General features: G+C 48.5%; 1 protein-coding gene across 1 annotated transcript; it reads right to left on the bottom strand.

Annotated features, from left to right (window-relative positions):
- Positions 1–12,222: 12,222 nt before the first annotated feature.
- Positions 12,223–15,787, bottom strand: DUSP4 (dual specificity phosphatase 4). The gene is made up of 3 exons (XM_006025724.3): positions 15,614–15,787; positions 13,636–13,855; positions 12,223–13,440 (listed from the first exon to the last, which is right to left on the bottom strand). Exons 1-3 carry the CDS (start codon positions 15,770–15,772, stop codon positions 13,055–13,057), a joined length of 765 nt encoding a protein of 254 aa, XP_006025786.1. The 5' UTR covers positions 15,773–15,787; the 3' UTR covers positions 12,223–13,054.
- Between the last annotated feature and the right edge of the window lie 7,148 nt (positions 15,788–22,935).

Below are 22,935 nucleotides of genomic sequence, written 5' to 3'. Positions count from 1 at the left end.
CACACCATGCCAGGCCCCTGCCACATCTGGCTGCGGCTTGCCCAGTAGGCCAAGGGGTCACATTCCAGTGGCTCCACATCCTCAGCGAGATAGATAGCCACCAAAACCTTGGCGCTACCTGCCCAAGGCTGGAGTCTTGTGCGTTTGGATCCCAGCATTGAAGCCATGCCCATGGCCCACATTGGCAGTGGCTGGCATGGAGGAGACTGGCTGGTGCTGATGCTAGTGCTGGTGCTGGGAGTACTGGCACGGAAAAGTGGATCCCCCTCTTCCACATCCCCTCGCCTCTGCTCTTTGGCCTCCCTGACTTTGTTCACCAGCACCTGTGTCCAGTGATCAGGGGTTTTGGGGCTGTCAGTGCACATGCTCCCCTTCACCCTCGGGTCACACATGCCCGCCATCATGTGGACCGTACTGAGCCACAAGGGATCCAGCCATCTCCTGATGCCCTCCTTCAGCCACCTCACCAGTGCCTGCACGTCTGGTGACAGCAGCCTGCCCCAGCCAGGAACACTGATCCCCTGCAACTTCTCCATTTGATTCATCAGTTCCCTCACTAGAGGGATCACCTGGCTGAGGAGGGCATTTCCCACGCTAAGGGTCTCGGTGGCCTCGTGGAAGGGCTTGAGGACCAACAAGATCTGGGAGTTGGTACCCCACTCAGCTCTGTTCGGGGGGCGCTGATCCCAATCTCCCCAAACAAGGCCATCTCATGGATGGCCTTCTGTTGCTCCACCAACCTTTGGAGCATCAGATACGTGGAGTTCCACTGAGTCTCCACATCCTGCATGCTTCTGTGCAGCGGGTTGCTCAGCTCTGCCTGTTTCTCCTGCAGCATCTTGCCCCCGCTTGATGCTGTGGTGGAAGTAGCCCGCCACCTTCCTGCATTCCGAAATCAGCTGGTTTGTAGCAGTAGTGGTGGTGGAGCCATCCCCAGCAGCCCTGAACCCCTCCAAGGCATCCCTCGCTATTAGGTGCAGGCTGTGTGCCACACAGCAGATGCCAACAAAGTTGGCATCATGGACAGCCTTCACCATATTGGCCCCATTGTCGGTGACCATGAACCCATGGGTGAGCTCGGCCTGCCCAACGAGCCACCCCTGCACCATGCAGTTCATGGCCCCCATGACCTTCCTTGCCGTGTGAGACTCATGCAGCACCTTAGCTTGCAGTAGAGCCCACCAACGGCCTGACTGATCGCGCCTGTGCCCCGTGAAGGAGGTAGGTGTGATCACGACCCGGGCTGCTCCAGATGTCGGAGGTAAAGTGCAAGGCTACCTGCGGCCCTGCCTTGCACAGCTCTTCCCTCAAGTACTCCCTGCATGCCTCATACAAGGAGGGCACCACTGCCCTGCTAAAGGTGGTACTGGCGGGCACTTTGTAAAATGGGGCCAGAAGTGCTACGAACCACCTGAACCCTGGCCGCTCAACTAGGGAGAAGGCCTGGCTATCTAGAGCAAGCATCTCCCCAATGCCCTGGGTGATCTTGTGCGCCTTGGGAATGCGCCCCCCTTTCTGTCCACCTTTCCGCCACTGGTCCAGGGTGGCCTGCCTCTGCTTTGAGGGTAAGGGGGCTTTGGAGCGAGCGGGGGACTTCCCTTTCAGCACGCTCGCACTGGTGCCAGGCTGAGCAGGAAGAAGGGCAAGGGGGTGCTGCCTCCTCAGATGTAGCAGCATAGCCATGGTGGAGAAGTATCTCATGTCCTTGCCACAGCTCGTGTGCCTTCGGCAGCGCTGGCAAATGGCAAACCTGGGATCATTTGCCACCTCAGAATCCCACACTACACTACTCCCCCGCTTCTGGGTTGAGGGTGAGGATCCTGCCTTTTCCCCCTTCTCAGCAGGCTGAGGCTGAACAGCAGGAGAAACTGCCTCAGCTGAGCCACTTGCCTCCACAACCTCAGCCTCCTCCAACATGCTGCTTTCCGGAGGAGATCTGGGTCTAGGGGAAACTTGAGGGGTGTGGAGCACAAACTCTGATTTCCCCCTCGGTCCCCAGAATTGCCTGAGCCAGCACACCCAGCATCCCTGGTTCCAGGTCCAGCTCCTCCTCTGGCAGTGGGAGGCTCACGCTGAGAGCTGAAATTGGGGTGGAAGAGGCAGTGAGTCCGCTGCTGGTGCCCACTTCTGAACTGAGTGGAGGTGGTGCAGGTACAGGGACATCAGGTGCAGACACTGCTCCCACCTCCTTGCTTCCACTAGCAGCACCAATGTCATGGATGTTTGGAAATAGAATGCGTCTGCGTTTGGGACGGGGTGGGGCTTGCAGCTCTAGCTCTCCCCATACTCCCTCTCCCTCCCCTGCCAGAAGACCTGACACCTGCCTTTCCAGCACACTTCATATTTATCTTTCCTGTGCTGCAAAAGGTCTGCCTGTGTGTGCATGAATCCCTTTATTTTGTACGTTTTATTCACTCTGTTGTGTGCGTGCACTGGCCTCTTCTTTGAATGTTAGCTTCGGTGTTAAGGGTTATGTAAAAATTGTGTGCTGTCTGCTATGAATATCTGATTTCTCTCTATTGTGTGTCTGTGTGTGTGTAACTGTGTGTGCGCGTGCGTGCATGCAAGCAATCTGTGCCTCCCTGCACAGTGATAGATCACACTGGCAGGGAAAACACCTTTCTTTTTGCAAAATTTCAAAAAAAAAGAGCAAATATAAATTCAAAGAAATAAATTGAATCGTAATACTAATAATAATTGAATAGAATAGCTAAGCTAAGCTAAATCCTACCCACTCCTTTGTAACAAGAAAAAGAAGCAGACAAGTTCAACTAGTACTGAGCCAGAGCAAGCCACAATATCTCAGTCTGAGTGTTCCTCTCTCACAACGTTCCTGACAGCCACCAAGCTGCAAAAAGGTACAGAATGCCTCGAACAGAGGCTTTTATGCTGTTTCTAGTCCCACTCCACGGATGCTGTCATTGGAAAGGTAGCCAGTGACAATCCTTCTCACTGGCTACCTACAGATGTCAGTCTTCCCCCACCCCTCTCCCTCCCTCTCCTGCTCCCCCTCCCTCTTTTAATTGTCAATCAAGGCATCCAAAGCGGGTCTGAAAGGCTTCAGACGCTCCAACCTGTTTCAGATAACTTTACTGAGCCTGCGCTTCGATCCAGGTGTGCCGCTTTGGACACCGAAGCATCAGAAGCGGCTCTGGATCCAAAGACTCACACAGCCCTAGTGCCAGAGGAAACATCTCCAGCTGTTCTTTTTAACAGATTGATCATCCATGAATGTGTCTAGTCTCTTTTGGAACCTGGTTACACTGTCTGGCCCAGAGGAAATGCAAGGTGCATGATGTATTCCAGACAAGCTCTTTCTTTTGCCAGCTGGGAAAACTGGGGAACTTAGTGGCAAATCTGCAAAATGCTGATGTTGGAAAGGCAAAGACTTGTGATTCTAAGATGTGTCAAGGGTAAATTAGCAGCACTTATTACCAGCTCTGAAATACCACCAGCCCTGAAATACCTTATTACCAGGCTGAAATACCAAGCCTGACGAGGCTTCAACTAGACAGTCACCCCATGTAGTGTCCATAGAAATATCTGGGCTCTCACTAAGCCTTTGTCTGCTTGCTCTTGGCATATACTGTGTGTAGTGATCAGAAAGATGGATGGATGACAGTCCTGCATTCTCAGTAGGCATTGGCTGCTTGTGTCTGCACTGCTAGACTTCAGAGCAGCTTTTGCAGAGTATACACGTCTGTAGTATGATCTGTGGTGACTTGTTCTGAATGTGGCTGAGGGTATGGATATGTAGGACAAAGTAAGGAGCTATAAGGGAGATGTTGGCAGTGATGCCAACTCTTACAGCAACTGGTATTTTTTATAAGCTGAATGAGCCAACAGTGTGCTATTGTTGCAAAAAAAAAAATGCCAACAGCATAATGGGGTTGTACCAACAGAAGTGTCTTGCAAATCAAGGGAGTTATTCTTCCACCCTATTTGGCACTGGTGGGGCCTTCCCTCGAGTACTCCCCTCAAGTTTGGGGCCCCACTCTTCAAGAAAGATGTGGACAGATTAAGCAGAGAGTGACAAAAATGATTAGAGGCCTGGGAAGCATGACTGATGAGGAAAGGCTGAAAGAACTCCAGTTATTTAGTGTGGAGAAGAGAAGACTGAGGGGGGATTTGATAACAGACTTCAAGTACCTAAAGGGTAATTATAGAACAGATGGAGATGATTTTTTTTTCTGTGGCCATAGGGAACAGGATTAAGAGCAATGTCCTCAAGATGCAGCATAGGATCTAGAGGAGCAGAACTGCAGCAGAAGGTAAGGGGTGGGGCAGGGGGTTGAGAGTGTAGGTATAGGGAGGGGGAGAAGAAAGGGGGGCAGACACAGGGGGAACTAAGGCCCCTCACCCCCTGCTTTTGCTTTCCCTGCCATAGCAGGGGAGCAAGTTTAAGATGACTTTCCACTAATTCGAGTCTACACATGGAAAACTACAAAATTATATTTATTCATGTATTGAATCTTACAATGAGGGGGGGAGGGGACAGGTCATCTTAAATTCAGAGTCATCTTGGGTTTAGGTCAATATATTCTTTGCAGGCAGGTGCTCATTCGTCCTCTTCCTAAAATCTTCTCATGAAGATGAAGCTTCCCTGGGCAGTTTGTTCCACCATCCTGCTGTTCTTTGGCTCTGGGTGTAGACATGCGGACATTTGGACCCTTCTGAAAGGGGAACGCTTCAAATGGGTGGACGTGGTACATTTGACTTGTTTAACTCAGGGTGAAACTTTGAAAAGCCACAGTTGTTTTGGTACATTTGAAGCATTCTCAGCTTGTTCGCCTGTAATGACTAGAACGTCTTAGCCACTGCCCTTTTCACACATTCCCCTTTGGAGCGGGCTCCAAACAAACCTGTGTCCACACCCAAAGGAACATCAGGGCAGGGCTGAGATTTTTTTTCCTACGATATAATCAAAACCTGCTGTGCTGCAGTGTAAACCCATTGCTTTATGCCTTGCCCTCTGTGGCAAGAAAACACAGTTGTTCTCTCTCTCCTTTATGGCAGCCTTCCAAATATGTGCAAACAACTGGGATGTCCCTGCTCAAGCTCCTTTTCTCCAGGCTAACATACCCAGTTCTCTCAAACTCTCCTCATCCAAAACCCTTCATAAACTTTGTCATTCACCCTTGCGTCCTTTCTAGTTTCTCTACATCTTCCTCAAATTGCAGAGCTCAGGACTGCATATGGTGCTCCAGCTGAGGCCCAACCAGTGCCAAGTGGTGCTAGCTTCCCTCGGGTCTTGCCTATAATAATCCTGCTAATGCAACCCAAAATTCATTTGCATCACATTTCTGACTCGTAGTGAATCTGTGATCCTCCATAATTCCCAGATCCCTCTCAGTGGCACCACTGCCCAGCCAATTGTCTCCCATTCTGGGAAGCTGCTTTTTTCTTCTTTAAATTCTCTACTTTATCATAATCCTCCTACTCCTAGCCTCCAAGGGTGCATTTAGATGAGCAGAAATGTTTGTTTCCCAGGGGACAAATAGCAGCAGCACATAGTGATGCCATTACTTGTCCCTGGGGAATGCCCCTACACGTGCACTCTGGCACATGGCAAATTGCCCTGGGTGGGGTAGGGGAGGCTGGCTGGCCCCAGCAGCATTACCTGGAGTCCCGGGAGGCCTCCCAGGGCTGAAGTAATGGTGATCCAGGTGCGCGGAGCCTGGCTGGCAGCTGAAACATGGCTCTGGCCGGCCAAGCTCAGGTTTCGGGCAGTGCATGCTGCAGCAATATACAATGCCCTGTTTTTTGTTTTTTTTCAAGTGTTTATCCTTTTTAGATACCAAAATGTGAAAATGTGCAGCATGGAGAACCTTTTCACATGTGCTGTGTGCATTTTGCAGTGCCTCAAAAGCCTTTGAGGAACCACAAAGCATACTTCCCCCTTGTCTGGATGTGCCCCACAATGTTTGCAGCCCCTCTGCTTTTTGCATTATCTGGAAAAAAACATGATCAGTATGCTCTCAGAGCAACATCCAAGTCATTAATAAAAATGTTAAATAGCCCAACCCTCCTCCCTCATGAAACCCTACTTGGAACTGCTGACATTCAGATACTGAATGTTTTCTAGTTACCTTTTGCTTTCAGTTAGTCAACCAGTTATGTATTTGCCTACAGGTGGTTTGATATGTTATCTACATCTCCTGTTTACTTACGGGAATGTCATGTGGGACTGTATCAAAAACCTGTCTGAAGTCCAGTTATATTACGTTCACTTTATTTCCTTCATTCACCTAGCTGGTGACCCCATTAAAGAAGGAAATCAATTTGGTTTAGCATGATTTGATCTGAACAATTCAATGTTAGCTGCTAGTGATCGCCCCTCCCTCTTCCAGGTGTTTACAAGCAGGCCACTTTAAAACTTATCCCAGTAGCTTCCCAAGTATTGAAGTCAGGGTAACTGGTCCATAATTCCCCAGAAGTATGTTAATCCATTTTTCCAATCCTCTGGGACCATGCTTGTCATCTGTGATTTTGTAAATATTTCTGATAGTGGCTTCTAGATTTCATCCCAGCAGCCTGGGATGGATTTCATCAGGTCTCCCTGAATTAATTTAATTAAATCTGGTCAAAGGCTCCTTGATGCACTTGTTATGATCTGCAGCCTTTCCACCTCTTTATCTTCTATTCATTTTGGTAGTTCTCCAGTCGCATTTATTTATTTATTGTAAATGTTGAGGCAAACTTGTTACTGAGCAGCTCTGCCTTCTCTGCACCTGCTGTTGAGAGACAGACCCTCTGTTTCCCTGATCTTTCTTTTCTGTCTGATATTTAGAAAAACCCCTTTTTGTTGTCTTTAATATCCCTGGACAGCTAAGTCTCATTTTTGCCTTTGTTGTCCTGATTTTATCTCTGCACATGCTTTATATTTCTTGAGGCTCAGAGGAGGTTAGCCATGTTAGTTCAAAGCCAGGTCGAAGGCAGGGCAGGGTGGTGCTTTTGAGTAACTGGTTCAAAAAGGCACAAGTTTTAGTAGGTAACAGCCTACTTCGTCAGACGCTAAGCATCTGTTGCCGATGAAAGGTTGTGCCTCTCTGAACCAGTTAGTCTGTAAGGGTGCATACACATATACTAAGTTGACTTAAAAATAAGGCAATTTAAGTCAATTTAGTTAAGCCATGTTGGCGTGTACACACGTACAGTTCCTTGACAGTGGCATTCATCTTGTGAGCTAAATCAACATAACTAATGTGACTCAAGATAATACCTCAGACTGACCTTGTTCTAGATACGTGTGTTTGCTCTGACAGTTGAGTCAACTTTAAAAAGTTAAGTTGGCCTAACTGTCAAAAAGTTAGTACATGTGTACATACCCTAAGGGACACCCTGAGCTAATCTCCCCTGGGCTCCCCCACAATTGCCTCTCTCTCTGGTGCCTGGCTCAGCTCTGCTTATCTTCTGGCCTCTGCCTATAGCTGGCCATATCCCATACCTAGCCCCAGGCATGCAGGGGCCACTTAGCTTCTCCTGCCCAAGAAGCAAAATCCTTGTAGGCAGGCCTGGAGCATGACTACATTTTTTCCTAGCTGCATAGGGCTTGAGACAGCTGGAGACACGTAACAGATTGTCTCCAGCTAGATAAAGCCTCTTCATGGGCAGAAACAGCTGAGTGCAGAGACACTGGGCCATGTCATGCAGCTCTGTTTAGCCAAGTGCAGGGCACTATCCATGTACATCCTCCTAGACATGGGGAAGGGGAATACTGGGGAATTAGAATCTAAAAATGCCAATTTAACCAAGTACTAGCATGTCAACCCTGGGGAGCACATGCCCCAGGGAGGCTGATTTCAGTGCTTCCCCTACCCTGCTCCTCACTAGGTTTTCTGTACTTTTATTTAGCTGTAGAGCACAAGGATGCTAGGAGGCAGCATCCTTGCAAGTTCTATGAGAGCTTTTCTTCACTTGCCGAGGAAGTGGTGGTGCCGGACTCCCAGGGTAGGCCCCTGGGCCTTGGGGCAGCCTAACAGCGAAGGACAGCACCTGGCCTGGACTAGAATTTCAAGGGAGCGGTGAGGCCTGGTCACCATGACTCGAAAGCAGTAGGGGTCAGAGAGGGCACTAGAGCAGCCTGCTCTGAGAGTACACAGCAGCACAGGATAGCAGCATGGCCAACCAACTGGTAGAATTGGGTGGAGGGGGAAATGGGAGGAGGAAAATTGCAGGGGGGGTGGGTGGGATACAGGGGAACTGAGGGTTGGGAACCATAGCCAAACAAAACCCAACATGCAGGACTTGCAAGTGGAACAGATTTAGTCCTGATTCTGCTAGCGGTAGTGCTGGCTGCTGATGGAGCTGGCAGAACTGCTTTTAGGGGCCGTATCATAAGTCTGCAACCCTTTCTGAAGTGGAAACTACTTCATGCTATAAACCCTACATGAAGAAAGCTCCCTCTCTGTCCCTCCCCTGGGTCATTTCAGATGGACCTCTTCCTCTCTCTTGCTTTCTATTTGGTTCAGGCTGGTCAACCAGGTGACTTGGCCAGATAAATTCCTGAGGGGAGTGGGGAGTGCCCTCTTCCTCTGGCGGGCATTTTGAAAAGCCACAAGGAAAGTGCCTCCGGGCTGCAGCCTGGATTGTTCCTGTAAGTAAAAACTTGGAAGCTAGCCAGGAGTTAGGATTTATGTCTAGGCAGAAATATGTTAAAAGGATTATTATATCTTATAAGACTGTATAAGACTCTGATTGTTTATGTTTGCTCAAAGTGTATTATGACTTCCTTGTTCTACCCTCCCTTTCCCCCCCCCCATCAATAAAGGTATCAGGTGAGTGCCTTGCTGTATTGCTGTGGAGTGGGGAGGCAAGCCTTTTTGTTCCCAGCCTTGTCTGTTTACGTTCCCTCAGTCCTACCTGAGGTTATCCTGGGATGCTTCGAGCTGAAAGAGGCACCCAGAAATATTAACAGTGGGCAAAGCACCCCCAACTCCAGCTGCAGGAAGCCTGATCTGGTCTATTCCAGGTCAGCTAAGAGGCATGCTCCAAGTTATCACAACCTCCTCTTACCCCTGGAATACCTTCTGGGGCGGGTGGAAGAACCACTCCTCATATCACTTGTTTATGCTTTGGCAGTATTGCACTCTGCCCCTCATCATCCTGCCCCAGTACAACTTTTGGAAAAACATCCATGCAGCTTCTGCCAGAGACCTCAGTATCAGCCCTTCCGACGTCTTCCTGCCCCGACTGCTTTGGCGATGGACCGTTTGTGACCATGCTGCCTAGACTCCGTGGGAAGCAGTTGCCACCTGGAACACAGGAGACTCTAGCAACCCTGAGCCTCAAGTCAGATTTGTGAGGCATTATTCATGGATGTCAGGTCTATTCATGGCTATTGAACAGAACAGTTGGGGATGTTTCTTCTGGCATCTCTAAACCAGTAATGGTGGAGACCAGGGAGGACAATGATGGTTGGAAGAGTTTCTTCTGATGTCCCTAAACCAGTAATATTGGATACCAGACAGGGTGTTCAATAGGGGATAGATCTGTCTAGAGAGCTCCAGTCCAATACTTTCCCTCTTTTGCATCCATCCTTGCCACTGTTGGCAACAGATACTGGGCTAGATGGAGCCTTGGTCCGACTCAGTATGGCACTAATTATGTTTGTATGCCTAACCATGACATCAAGCTCCTTGGTGAAGAACTTTGAAATTTAGGGGTGAAAGAGGAAGTGAGCAGTAGAAGAAACAGGCCTGCTGAAAATGCATTTATTTGTCTCCAAATGAACTCTCTCTCAGGCAATAAATAAAAACAAAAACATCAACTTCTAAAAAACCAAACATCTATGTACAAACACATAAAACACACATCCTGTGTGGAAACTGGATCATGTGGAGAGATGAGGCTCTGCACAGGAGTTAAGAGAATATTGCGTTACTCTCTGAATTGGATCCAAAGCCTCTTCCTCCTCTTACTCAGGAAGGCGACCCTGCCCAAAGCATCAGTAGCCATCTTGGCCAGAAACGGGCAGTCTGTGCAAACATCCAAGCCAGCCACAAGTGCTCCCAGCAGGGGCTTCTGTTTTAAAGTGCTGGACAGGAGATCTGTTCCCAGCAGAAGAGCCTATGCTTACCCACAAATACTACAACGCAATTTGCATATCCAGGCACAGCAGAGTTTGTGTGCAGAGAGCTTGGGGGCATTAGGCCACAAAGACCTGCCCCTAGCGAACACTGCAGCACCAGTGGGGGCTGCCGGCTTCTTGATAAGCACATTAATATTTAGGATCTCACATGTTAACCTGAGGTCCCGTCTGCATTCAGCCCAGTTCCACACTTGGTGAAAGATGCTCCTCACCTGCACTGGGCTTTAAGCAGACCCTTAGAAGAGGAAGCCCTAGGCAATGGAAGCTTCCAAATGCCCAGTGTCAATGTATCTTGTATGCAAAATACTGCACACAAGGCTAGCTTGTTAATAGTCCCCATGACATTAGTGACACACAACCAGGCACTGACTTCTGCTTCTCTATTGGACTTCTTAGTGGTCCTTCTGTCCTGTCACGGTGAAGACGACTATGGAAGAGATGCTAAAAACATGCTGTACAAGTTGACTGGCAGACATTACCCAGTGAGCATCAGCCCAGGCTATCTGCTATTGCCATGGTGCTCAGCATGTCCTGGATGAAAGAAACTGCAAAGAGGACAAAGACCAAGCTACCTGACAGCTCAGATGCATTTGTTTTCTGGGTCTTCTGTGGCTCATCTGGGTCGACTCCTCACCCATGGACCCTGAACTCCTTCAGCCCATGGGCAGTGGTACTTGATAAGCAGGGAACTATTATGAACCTCACTGGTAAAAAAGGGTCACTGAATACATGGGGATGGTTGCACAATGGTGGAATCACATGCAATGCAGTTTTGTTAATATCCAGCCAGCATCTTGCAACAGACCTTGTATTCCAGCAGCTACCAGCTTCTGCCAGGCAACAAGCTCTTTTTTGGTGTGGCTCACAGTTCCAAGCTGCCATTACAAAAGACTTGCACATGCAAAAATAAGAGAAGCAGCAGGCCTTTTAAGAACCTAAATACCTTCAGGGTTCACCCTGATTGCCCAGTCTGAAACTGGCTCGAAATATCTGCATTTAACACATCAGCATTAAGCAAGAGATGAGCTGCCTTCTTTCCCTTAGAGGGAACCAACACTTCATTCCTTTGGTGGGTATGTAAGCATGGGTTGCAACACTAAGTAGACGATAAGTTGCTATGTGATGTAGGCTAGAAAGGGGAGCATATGAAAGATATCCTTGTGTTTTACAGGCTTTCCACTGTCCTCCTATAGAGGAAGTGGCCAAGGCAGCTGCAGCCCCTCTCTGCTTAGTTTTTGAGCTTCTTAGGCTGGGAAATTGTGATTTGCTACTGGGAACAGAGCAAGGCCCGTATCTGGGGCTCACTAAAGCAAACAGGAATTAAGCTAATGAACCAAAGGTTGGTTCCTTGCTGTAGTAACCTGCAAGCTAGAATGAATCTAGTGACACTGTGGCACAAGAATGCTATTGACCACAGTTCTAGCAAATACAGTATCAGAAAGGCCAAGTCTGAGCATAGGGTGGATCCACTGCTGCACAGCAGTTGGTGTTTCTAGCATGGCATTACAAGTATCATGGCTTTTAAGCATGGGGGCACAGCAAAGGATACCACCCAATCACACAGCATGCTTGACAGTTGGGAAATGACCACCTGAGAAGAGCAGGACACCAGCACTGACACAGGGAGCCATGCTCTCCAGTGGTGAAAGGGCACTACTGCGGCACAAGAAAACCCCTCACACTATAAGGGTTATTCTGTTCAAGTGCAGGAACCTAGTCACAGGTGCTTGTAAGTTATGTAGCCTGCCACTGTGCCTCAGACCCAAGCTTCCCAACATGTTCCTCACACCCTATGGCCAGAGGACTGCCTTTCAGCATGCATTCAGGGGTCTTACCCCATAAATTCCCACCTGCCTCATGCTCAGACATACGCAGTAGTCCGGATGAGCATGGTGCATGTAGCAAAGCAACAACACAAGCACTTCACAGCAAACAAATCAACCTTGTCTAGTTCAAAATAAATGACTACAAAGCTGTACCCAGCCAGACAAGGAAGGAAACAGGGCACTAGGACTAAACGCTACCCACTAAGTCCACACATTGATCCTCAGGTGGAACAAGTCCATATTGCAGTGCAGTGATTGAAGTGATCCTATTATTACAAGTCCCGTGTCCAGCAAGGGAACGTGATTGAAGTGATCCTATTATTACAAGTCCAGTGCCCAGCAAGGGACCCCCTCCCCCAGCCTGTGTTATGGCAGACTCAAGGAAACTCACGTCCCTCCAGTGGAGATGGCTCCACTGTCACTGCACTAGTCTGCACAGACACGCAAGCAACCAACTTGTTCTCTAGTTACTTTGAAACTTGCATGAAACCTGCATGCTGCTGTTGTGCTCATAGTTCAAGATAAATAGGCTCTACAATTGTCACCAGTAGCACAATTGCTGCATTCAATAACTGGAAGAAATAGTTTTGCAATAAATATCCCCTTGCCCGAGTTAAAAAAAAAAAAAAAAAAAAAAAAAGTTTGTTTTTTTTTTTCCCCTGGGGGAGGCAGGGGAGGATTTTTTTTTTTTTTTTTAAGAGGGGTGGGGCAGAAATCAGGAAAAATCAAAACCAGGCACTTTGGGAAATGGTACTTTTTTCTCCCAAGCAAAACTGGTCAGACACATTGTCAGGATTTGTGAATTTCACAACTTCAAGCCTCCTGCTTTAAAAAAAAAAAAACCAAAAAAACACACACAACGAAAATGAGGTAAGAAATTTCTCTAACAAAACAAAGACATATGCACACATACACGCACACATGCGCGCACACTCACACACACGTAGTCCAAAACCAGTGGCAAAGTCAGCCATTATTGCTCTTGGTCAAGGAGTTTTGCTTGGCCATTCAGCGGTTCACTCTGGCTCTTATGGCCTTGCAGCTGGCAGTTCCCAGGCAGCTCAACCTGGTCAGTGTCCTTGCCTGCGAAAGGCATCTGTGACACCACTGTCACCCTCATCCTAGCTGGCACCACAGGCTAACAGCTGGGTGAAGTGGTGATGGGGCTGTGCAGATAGGGGAGGCTGCTGGGGGTGGAACGGACCCCCACAGACACTGGGAAGCTGAAGACGAACTGGGAGGTTGGAGTGGAGTTGGCTTTGCCACGTTCCCGTAGGGTCCCTGAGGGGCTGGCAGCCTCAACAGCACATGATGTCGCCAACACCTGGGACTCGAACTGCAGCAGCTGACCCATGAAGCTGAAGTTGGGGGAGATGATACTCCGGCGCTGCTTGACAAACTCAAAGGCCTCCTCCAGCCGCACTCGTTTCTTCATCATCAGGTAAGCCAGGCAGATGGTGGCGGAGCGTGAGATGCCAGCCTGACAGTGCACCAGCACCCGACCATGGCAGTCCTTCACTGAGTCTACAGGGTCAGAAGGGAGAGAAGGGTAAGTAGCTCGCTCCTGCCACTCAAGCCACTGCCACACATTACATACAATATGCAATTAACTAGCACTGGACTGAATCCTGTCACTGAATCCTTTTATGCATCAGACTTGCTGTGTCCAGGTTTTCCGCCACCTCTCCCCACACCTCCCAGGCCATGATACAAACCTACCTATGTATTCTATTGCTTCCATGAACCAGGAGCTGATGTCAGCCTTGTGGTTATCCTCCACTGGGATGCACTTGTACTGATAGTGTCCTTCAAAGTGATTGGGGCAGTCCGAAGAAACGTTCAGCAAGGCTGTGATCCCCAACGTGTCCAACATGTCCCGCCGGGCTGCATGGTATGCGCTGCCAAGGTAGAGGAAGGGGAGGATTTCCACAGGGCCACCCTATTTCAGACAAAGAGAAACAAACGCTGGGGTCAAGACAGAGAAGATAAGAGCACTGCTAGTCAGAAGGGAAGAGATGGGAACCACGGAGTTGGGATGAGCATGGCTACCAGACCCGCCCAAAATCTGACAGTCTCAGTAGGGCCCATATCTTCAAGAGAGTGATGCGAGGTTCTGAGGGCCTCTATACCTAAACCTTGGGATGCTTTACAAGGCTTCAGTATCCAAACGGTAGGTTCTCCATGCTGTTTGGACACCAGGTCCATTTCAAGGGCCGCTTGATAACAAACAAGAGGCAGCATCTCCATACTAGAGCTGTAGGGTCCAAGCCTGCAGCCAACCTATACCCCCACTACCTATTGGACTGGGACTGACTACCACATTTAAGAGATTGGGCCCAAATCTATATGAAAATGCCCTCCAAATTATTATCTGTGAGCTTCTGAAGGCCCTGGAATTGTCCTCTTCTGGGAGATAAACATAGGCAAATGGGAGAGTAAGTTGCTTTGAAAAACCCTTCCAGAGAATGTGGTTAGTAATGTTTATTCAACTAAAAAACACAAAAGCCAGCTTCCCTGACCAGATGAACAGACAGAGAATGTGAGATGAGGCAGGAGTTGTCGTTTTAGGCTCCTTTCATTTGAAAGACAGGCAGCAGACAGCAAAAACACAGCAGGCAGAAGTGAACGAGGCCCTCAGATCCACCCCAATGCCCAAGTAAGATGAGGATATGGCTTAGCAGGTGTGGGCTCTCCAAACAATTTAGCCTCTTTACGAGGTAAACGGAGTTCTGGCACATGGACCCACAGACACGACACGGAGGAAAGACGGTTCCAAAGGGGTGCTGTGCCGCCTGGCTGTTTTCAAATGGCAGGTATTGATTTTCCATTTTGGATCAAGTCATTGCGCTATTTATTCTCCAGCCGACAGCCCAATTTTGCATGCAGACAGCTTTCTTGCTAGTTGACTATAGCCAGCACGCTACTGTGGCTTATGTAGGCTCCTTTCTACACCACTGGAAGAATTTGATATCTACACAAACACCAGAGCTAGGAAGAAACATCTCCTACTGGGAAGAACTTGAGAGATTTCAAAGATTTTTCCTATTGCAAGTAGGCAGGGGAGGGAAGCAAGGCAAACCCACTCTGAACCAGGGGCCGGATGCCAATTGTGCACTCTCTCCACCTGCCTCATTGACTAGTCAGGGGCAAGTCTCTGCCCATCTCTCCTGTGGAAGCTGACCTACTTCATAAAAATAGGCCAATATTCCCTGGGGAGGGAGAATGACAGCCCTCAAGCAGGATGAGGGAGGTGGAAACTTCAGCATCCCAAGTGCCTGGTCCTCTCCCACCCCAGGGAATGCTCTAGCCACCAGTGTTTGTGGGGACAGAACTGGTCTGGATGCCTCTTGCTTTGAGCAGGAAACTTATGCTGGACTCAGAACCACTTCCAAAGCATTGGCAATGCCTGACTAAATGCCATTTTACAAGAAAAATTCTGCTTGGAATTTAAAAAAAAAAAAAAAAAAAAGAGAGAGAGAGAACTGCATGTATCACATCACATGGCCTGCAAGTGTTCCAGCTTGCTGAGCTAATAGGGACGCAATGTCTTGAAACAGCTTTTTTGGACAATGCCTCCTCACCTGGACAGTTGGGACGTCGAGGGTTTGGCTCAATGCATGGGAGGGGACTTTAAACCCAGAAATCAGGCAAATGGATGCCCCCAGGAATTCAGTACACTAGGTGCCAAGGAGCTTACCTGATCATGCAGGGGTGTTGCACAGGAGCCACATCCCAGGTCCAAAGGCTCAGCACTGGCTGGTGGGGAAATGCTACTCAGGGATTTTGTTTTCACACAGAATTCTGGATGCTCAGAATAAAACCTCTCGTAGCCTCCTGCAATGGAAGAGACAGGCATGGAGCGTTAACCAGGAAAGGCAGCCAGCTCTCTGCAAGCCAGGACTAGCATCTCTTGCTGCTTTGAACGCAGAGCCTGAGCTAAGCTGGCCTGTCAGCTCTGCCTCTACCACTAGGTGTCACTACCACCACGGAAGTCTCTCTAAGGAAGGGGGAGCCAGCAAAACAGGAGGATGGAAGTTACATTTCTGGAAGCCATTTTGCATCACATCGCTTTTGGGGAGATCCTGGCCTCATTTCATGCGCAGGGGACAGTGTACCAATAGGGTGGGTCAAACTACTGTACAGACCCACACCCCCCCCCCCCCCCCCCCCCAACAAAAGCTAAGGCCATCCCCTCTGTCTGTGAGGCTGGGGCAGGCCAGAGAGCAGATGGCTACTTCTAGGATTGGGTCTTTGGTTCCCCAAGCCTACTCAGGCCTTCCCCAATGACTGCCATGAGTGCACATGCAGCAGGGACAGACCATCCCACCATGTCACTCCAAAGCCAGGCACAACGATAGCTAAGGTGGCCCTCCATCATCACCAGGACACTGTTGTTCTCAGTGACTTGGACCAGCAACCCCTCCTCTGCCCACCAGACAAAAGACTCCTTCCTCTGTCACAGAACATGCTGTCCTCTCTACACTGCAGTCAGGAAATCATACCGAAGCTGACCGAGTCCTGGACCCTTTTAACCTCTTAAGAGAAGCAAGCCCATGGAAGCACCAGCCTTGGAGCCACCTTCCATGGGCTCAGATTTCCCTTCCCAGGGATATTCACCACTCCCCAGTGCCTGGGCATCCCGTCCTTGCACATGGGAAAAGACAGCTTTGGCAACGGGTGCCCAAACCCCCTGGCTGCAGCTAGGGCCACTCATTAGCGCAGAACCCACTTGCCACTCTTCTTACTGAAGGAAGGACGTTGGTCTGCTTTTGCACTTGAACACAATTCCCTTAGCTACAGAAGCATTAGTCCATAGTCTGATTGTCAAACCATGCCAAGGCCACCATCGCTCATGTTCTGCCAGGTACTAGTTCCCCCTCTGAAGAATCCTTTCCTTTGGTGTCCCAGCCCCAAGCATGCCAAAAAACTCCACAGCCCCAGTCATCACCCCTCTTTGGCAACTCCGTTGAAGCCAATTAAGTTACAGTTGCGTAAGAAGCCATGAGAGAACAACCAGTTCTGGAAATATTGTCACAAACGCACCCATCTGTCTCATTTCACCCACTGCCGAGGGACAGCTTCTACCATTCAGAGTGTGATCAGAGCCAGGATGGCAACAACAGGCTGTGATCTCAGCAGGGGGTAGGGACATGACATCATTCGTACAACACTGCCATGGCAACAGTCAAACGCTCCCACCAATAAAGGCCAAGGAAGGAGGAGTGGGGTGGCTGCAATCACCATCCATTTATTTATGAATAAACTGTAGTGTGGGAAGCCCTGGAAATCAGCACAGACCCACTGCAAGGAGCTGGATTTTTACCGTCTTGCTCATAATTCCATTTTGTTCAGCCTGAGCAGGAGTGGAGTTCAAGGTGGATGTGAACCAGTACCTTCAATCTCCCCAGGCTCTCATGACAGGTATCTTCCTAATGGGAAGCTGTTCAGATTGCCATGGATGACAGTGGGGAAAAGGGGAGGGGTGTCTTAGGACTGAGAAAGAGGTAGGAAAGCTCAAATATAGACAGGTATATTCCTCTAGGGCTCAATAATTGACCATGCCTTTTGGCTTGGCAGTATGAAGCCAATGATGATTCATAAGTCAGCTGCTCGCCACATGTGCAATTTGTTCCATATGTTCTAGCACAGTCCTAGGCCCAGCTGAGTATCCAGCCAGTTGGGAGGGTGCAGACAGGGGCCCAACAGCACTCATAATCACAACCAAGCAAGAGTTTATATAGTGTCCCAAATCCAGGCAGAGAACATGACAGGAGAATTCCCTTGCAATCCTAACCTAGCTCCAGCTCAAACACAGAGTGAGCTTGCAATGACAATTCTTTCCACCTAGGAATCAAAAGGCTTTTGAAGACCAGGAATACATCATGATGGTCTTTAAGACACTGCACTCCAGCGACTTTTTAAAAAAATTACACCGTGCAGCTAGACTGAGAGCCAGAAAGTAACACAGTTTAGTGCTACTTCATATGACAGTGGAGGCGCAAAAGCAGCTTAGTGCTGAGCTTTCAAAATTCAGCTCTGGTAAACCCACAGCCCTGTCTTTAGCCCCAAATCTCAGGAGAGTCAGAACAGGCGAGGGAAGTAGATTGTTTCCTCGCAATCATCTGCACCTCTGTGAGGCAAGTGTGAAATGCAACAAGACAATGGTGACTTTCATCTAATTTTGCCAGGACAGATTTACACCAGGCATTTTCCATCTCATCTGCACTTATGTACCTGCACAGCTAGGGAATCAGATATGCACTTAAGCTGTTGAGCTATCTTCCTACCTCAGAAAGCTGATCCTTTCTCACTCACTGCAGACTGCAAGAGCCAGTCTTTGCTCATAGGAGGCTGAAAGATAATTCTGCGCTTGGTCTTGCTGTGCCTTACAAGCTTGCAGAGTCACCTTAATCCCATGTTTGCAGCACCACAGATCTGTACTTAAACAAAACAAACCGTGCAGGTCTGGTGAGCCTGTGAAAGCAGCTTGTTGTTTGTCATTACTGCCCCAGTAATACTCAATCCCAGCTTTATATTTTCCTACCAGCCACCAAAACAGTGCTGCTATTGATCAGCTCTAGTGTAGGGCACCTCAGCTGTCATCTGCGGTCAATAACCTCCAATGTTATTTCTCTGACTCTCATTTAAATAAAGTTAGTGGCCTTAAAATCCTCAGTTTGGTCTCCTAAAATCTACATCAGCCAGGTGTAGGAATTTAGCTACACCGAGGCCTACGTTTTCTAGCTCAATTGCCAAAACTGTACTCCAGATTGCTGCCTCCTCTCTCCCCATCAAGTAGGTTACAAAGTCCTGGGTTTCAGCAGACCTCCCAGTTACCGAATGCAATAAAACCCAGCACAGTGATTATTTACTCAGCTTAAGTTTCTCCTGCCAGACTGCTTTGTGTTAGGACATGAGCTCCAGGAGCTGGGCTTCAGGTGTGTTTAGTTATCTAGGCCTCCAAGAACAGTGACCCGTAGACAAATTCTGATGCATCCTTCTTTTTGCAGATCCTGCTTTCCACTCCTTTCCTCACTGGCTTTGAGGCAGAACTACACAACACTGAGAGCTGCAAAAGGAACCCTCCCCAGAAGACGGAAGGGCACTCTGTCCAGTACCCATAGAACAAATGGATGCAGTGGTTAAAGGAAGGCTCCCTTTCTACAGGAGGAACAATGTAACAGCTCCACACGGCCACTTTCTACTACCAACCTGTGCGTAGCATCATGTGCCAACTCTTTACCAGAATCTCACCCTGGACTCCCCATCTGCCAAATGACTTCTCTGGGCTGCTCATGTTCTGGGTTTCTAGGCTTGCTACTCAGCATCTATGAACAATTTTCAGGGTAAGAGGATGCTAAAGAAGCCTCTTGATATCAGTGCCTCTGGAAGATTCGTGCAGAAGTTGGCTGGCCTCGCTCTGTCCCTAAATGTAAAAGATGAACTCTCACAGACTGACGCTGGCTGGTGCCTCTCCTAGGACAGAGGTAAGTCACTGCAGATCAGGACACAGGCTGCTCTCTTCAGTCTGGTTCCAAATCCCTGTTCCGCGTGCAGGAACTAGAAACCAAGCATGAGAGCTTGACCCAGAGAGGCCAACAGTAGTTGCATCATTAGTCTTTGTGGGACCAGGAGCTCATCCCAGACTCTGATGATCAGCCACATCAGCCTAAATGCAAACCTGATCAGTGGATCTACTCCTGATCTACAAGGGTGTAATGGATGCCTTGCAGCTCAGGCTGCATACTGAAGGCTGTGGCATGCAATGATGGAGTCCAATTTCCAAGGGAATGCTGAGTTTTAGTTTAAAACTAGTTTGATTCCATTAAAAAAATGGAATTGAAAGGTTGTGTTTTGCCTGTGTGCATCTAGGAGAAAACATAGTAAGCAAAGGACAAGAAACAACATACCCAATTATAAGCACTTGCTTAAACCCATCCCAATTCAGTCCCTCTTCGTCTATGAGGTTTAAGCACATACTTGACTGCTTTGCAGAATCAAAGGAAATGGGGGAAGGAGGAGGGAGGGAGAGAGATACTACTGCGTGTTTTGCTACCAGCTACTAACATCCTCTTCCAGTTCAAATACCTTCTCTTATCCTTGAATGAAGTTCCCATAACCCTTTCTTAACATGCAGTCTGTGTATTACAACGCTATACACTTTATATTACAGCACTCCAAAGGTGGATTGAAGTAATATAAAGTGATTCTGTTTCACTTGCTATTATTGCAGCTTTAAGATGCCCGCAGGCTGTGTGATCTACACAGCACAGGTCTGAGGACCTGCATGTTTCTAAGTCTTAATCTTGCTTGAGCCATTGGCATGCTGTATGTGATTAGCAAGACATTTTATCTTTTTGTACTCCAATTAATTGCTTTGAAGCTCCGCATTGCCATAATGCACATGGAATATGTGAACAAAAATTATTACAATCATTATCAACAGCAGCTCACATGTAATAAAAACAAATACAGTGAATTTAACATAATACATATTTTGGGGATTGACACCGTTCCCACTGACATTAGCCAAATTCAGCTCTTTGAATGCAGTGCCTAAAATGTTGTGTGAATTTCCTTGGTTGTACTGTTTTTTCCCTTTGGTAAAAGGAATTGAGACTTTACGTATAATTTGAGAAGGTAGAACTGAAGAGCAGGTTTTAATAAGATATTACCAAAGAGAAGAAGTCAAGTCAAGCCAATGAAGGCTTTTAAAATTAAAAGCGAAGGTAGATGGTCATGTCATTGAAACAAAGAAGCAGTCTTAGCTTGCATGCATCTTTATCAGCATCAGAATGACTTATTAACAAGAGACAAAACACAGTCCCTTTAGATGCCACTGCCAAGAAAACAATTGAGAAAAAGGCTCCCTGTTTGAGAATTAATTCATCCTTATCAGAGCTCCTGCTGTTTTTACTGTATCAAGCACAACATAAATGCCAAATACAACATTTATCAAACCTATTAATGGACTCACCACTATCTAACTGCATGCGTGCGCTCCCGATCCCCCATTGTCAGTAAAACCATGAATAAATTACAACGCACTAGTTGTAAACGAAAAAAGTGCAATTCCATTGGGCGCGCATGTTTCCAAAATAGACTGAGGGGAATTTTAAGAAAACCTCATTACAGAGCTTGAAACTTCTCGCTGTCACTATTACTGCGATTTTAATTTGGTTTAAATTAGCGAACATCAGAGGCAGGCCATTAAAAAGGCAACAATCACTAGAAAGCGATTGTCATCAGGGGGTGCAGACCAGTTCCAAAGGGTTTTGCTCTACTATGAGGAAGGGAGTGCTTACACAACCGAGAATCATTTTTTTGCTACGTAACTGATGATCTGCCTCCAGCATTCTGACCTGAACAACGGCTGATTTTCTTTCAGCACAACTCACTGTATTTAGCTTGGATGAGAGGAAGGAATTAATTTTAATTATCTGCATCAAATTAAGGATCACGGCAGCTGGTTCCGCTGCTGCGGCTTCAAAGCCATTTCTTGCAGGTATCTGTCCAGCTTTAAACCAGATAAAACATGTTCAGTTTTCCCGATGCTCCCTACCTAAATTCTCAAGATTTAAGCTGTCCTTGTGTCCTGTCCCCCCCACCCCCAAGCCTAGGTTTTGCAGTGTCTTGGCTGAAACAATTAAAGAGACTTGAGAGACTGGGAAGGAAGATTCATGACCTGGCCACATCTCCCACTACACCAGCACAGAGGCACCATGACATTTCCTCTGAATTACTGTGAATATTCAAAAATGTGCAGGTTTCCCATCAGACTTGCCCTAGGGCTCATTCCTGGCCTGCAGAAGGTTGAGAGACATAATTCACCATGTTAGTCTGAAGTCAAGTAGAAGGCAGAGCAGATGTGCACCTTATAGACTAACCAAGGTAGATACAGACAGCATAAGCTTCTTTGTGAGGTGATGCTCACTTCATCATGAAGTGAGCTTCAGCTCACAAAAGCTTCTGTTATCTATATCTACTTGGGTAGCATATAAGGTGCACATCTACTCTGCCTTCTACTCGACTTCAGACTAATGTGGTGGGAGGGAACATAGCCATACACAAAGCAAACTCAGCCTCCATGTTCCAAAAAAGGGGGTGGTTTGATTGCTTTACCCAGAGCACAAGGGGAAGGAGAAAAAACCAGACTTGCAAAGTCCTCCTCTGTGGGGAAGGCTTTTTTGGGCACCAAAAGCATCACATCACTCTGCCAAAATCCAGCCTGAGAAGGCTCAAAGAGCTGAAGCAGCAAAAAAAAGGGTCCACAGGGGTTTCCTTCACAGACACATGGCAGCTCCCACCCCAGTGCTGGGGGAGCCCACTGGCCCCACCACCCCTTGTATGGAGCCAGATCAGACCAGCTATCCTTTCACTGGGCCTTTTTTGCTCCTATCTCTTGTCCCTTGGGCAGAAGCCTCAGCCGCAAAGCCAGCTGAGCCCTACCAAGCTCAGGCAGGTCAGGCACAGGTCACCAGCAGCCTTTCCCCAGCAGCTGACTGGGCAAAGGGGCAGGAAGTGACTAGCCACTGTCCCCCGCACTGTGTGGGGAGCCTCCTGCTGGCCTGGGGAGGGGTGAGAGCAGGGCTGAAAGAGCAGGGGCTGTGGAGGAATGACTGGAATGTGCCCCAAGCGGGAATGGAGGCAGGGAGGGAAGGAGAAAGAACAGCCGCCCCCATCCCACCCCCTGCCCCTGGATTTGCAGCTGGGCTGGCCTGCAGGGAACAGAGCAAGGAGTGTTTGGCCTGGCAACTCCAGAGCAAGCAGGAGGCATGGGGGTGGGGGGCAGGGAGCAGGGCCAGCACCCAGACCCTCCAGGCCCTGGGGCTGCTTGGGCTCCCTCCACACCCCAGGCACAGGGCCTCCCTGATCCCACCCGCTCCGCACAGGACTGCCCTGAACCCTCCTGCTCACACCCATGGTCAAGGACTGCCCTGATCCCTCCACACACCCCTCATGCATGGGGCCTGCTCCGATTTCCCCCCCACCCCCCTCCCATACTTACATCCCATATAC

Source organism: Alligator sinensis, unplaced genomic scaffold (genome assembly GCF_000455745.1).
Source record: "Alligator sinensis unplaced genomic scaffold, ASM45574v1 scaffold989_2, whole genome shotgun sequence".
NCBI classification, from domain to species: Eukaryota; Metazoa; Chordata; order Crocodylia; family Alligatoridae; genus Alligator; species Alligator sinensis.
Note: the sequence above shows the minus strand (reverse complement) of the source record. Positions and strands in the feature narration are given on the sequence as shown.

Coding starts and splice junctions, on each gene's coding strand:
- DUSP4 (XM_006025724.3), bottom strand. CDS start 15,772: ATGCCTGTCTCTTCCATTGCAGGAGGCTACGAGAGGTTTTATTCTGAG. Junction 13,856..15,613: donor CAACACCCCTGCATGATCAG/GTAAGCTCCTTG, acceptor TGTCTGAAATAG/GGTGGCCCTGTGGAAATCCT. Junction 13,441..13,635: donor GGAAGCAATAGAATACATAG/GTAGGTTTGTAT, acceptor CTGACCCTGTAG/ACTCAGTGAAGGACTGCCAT.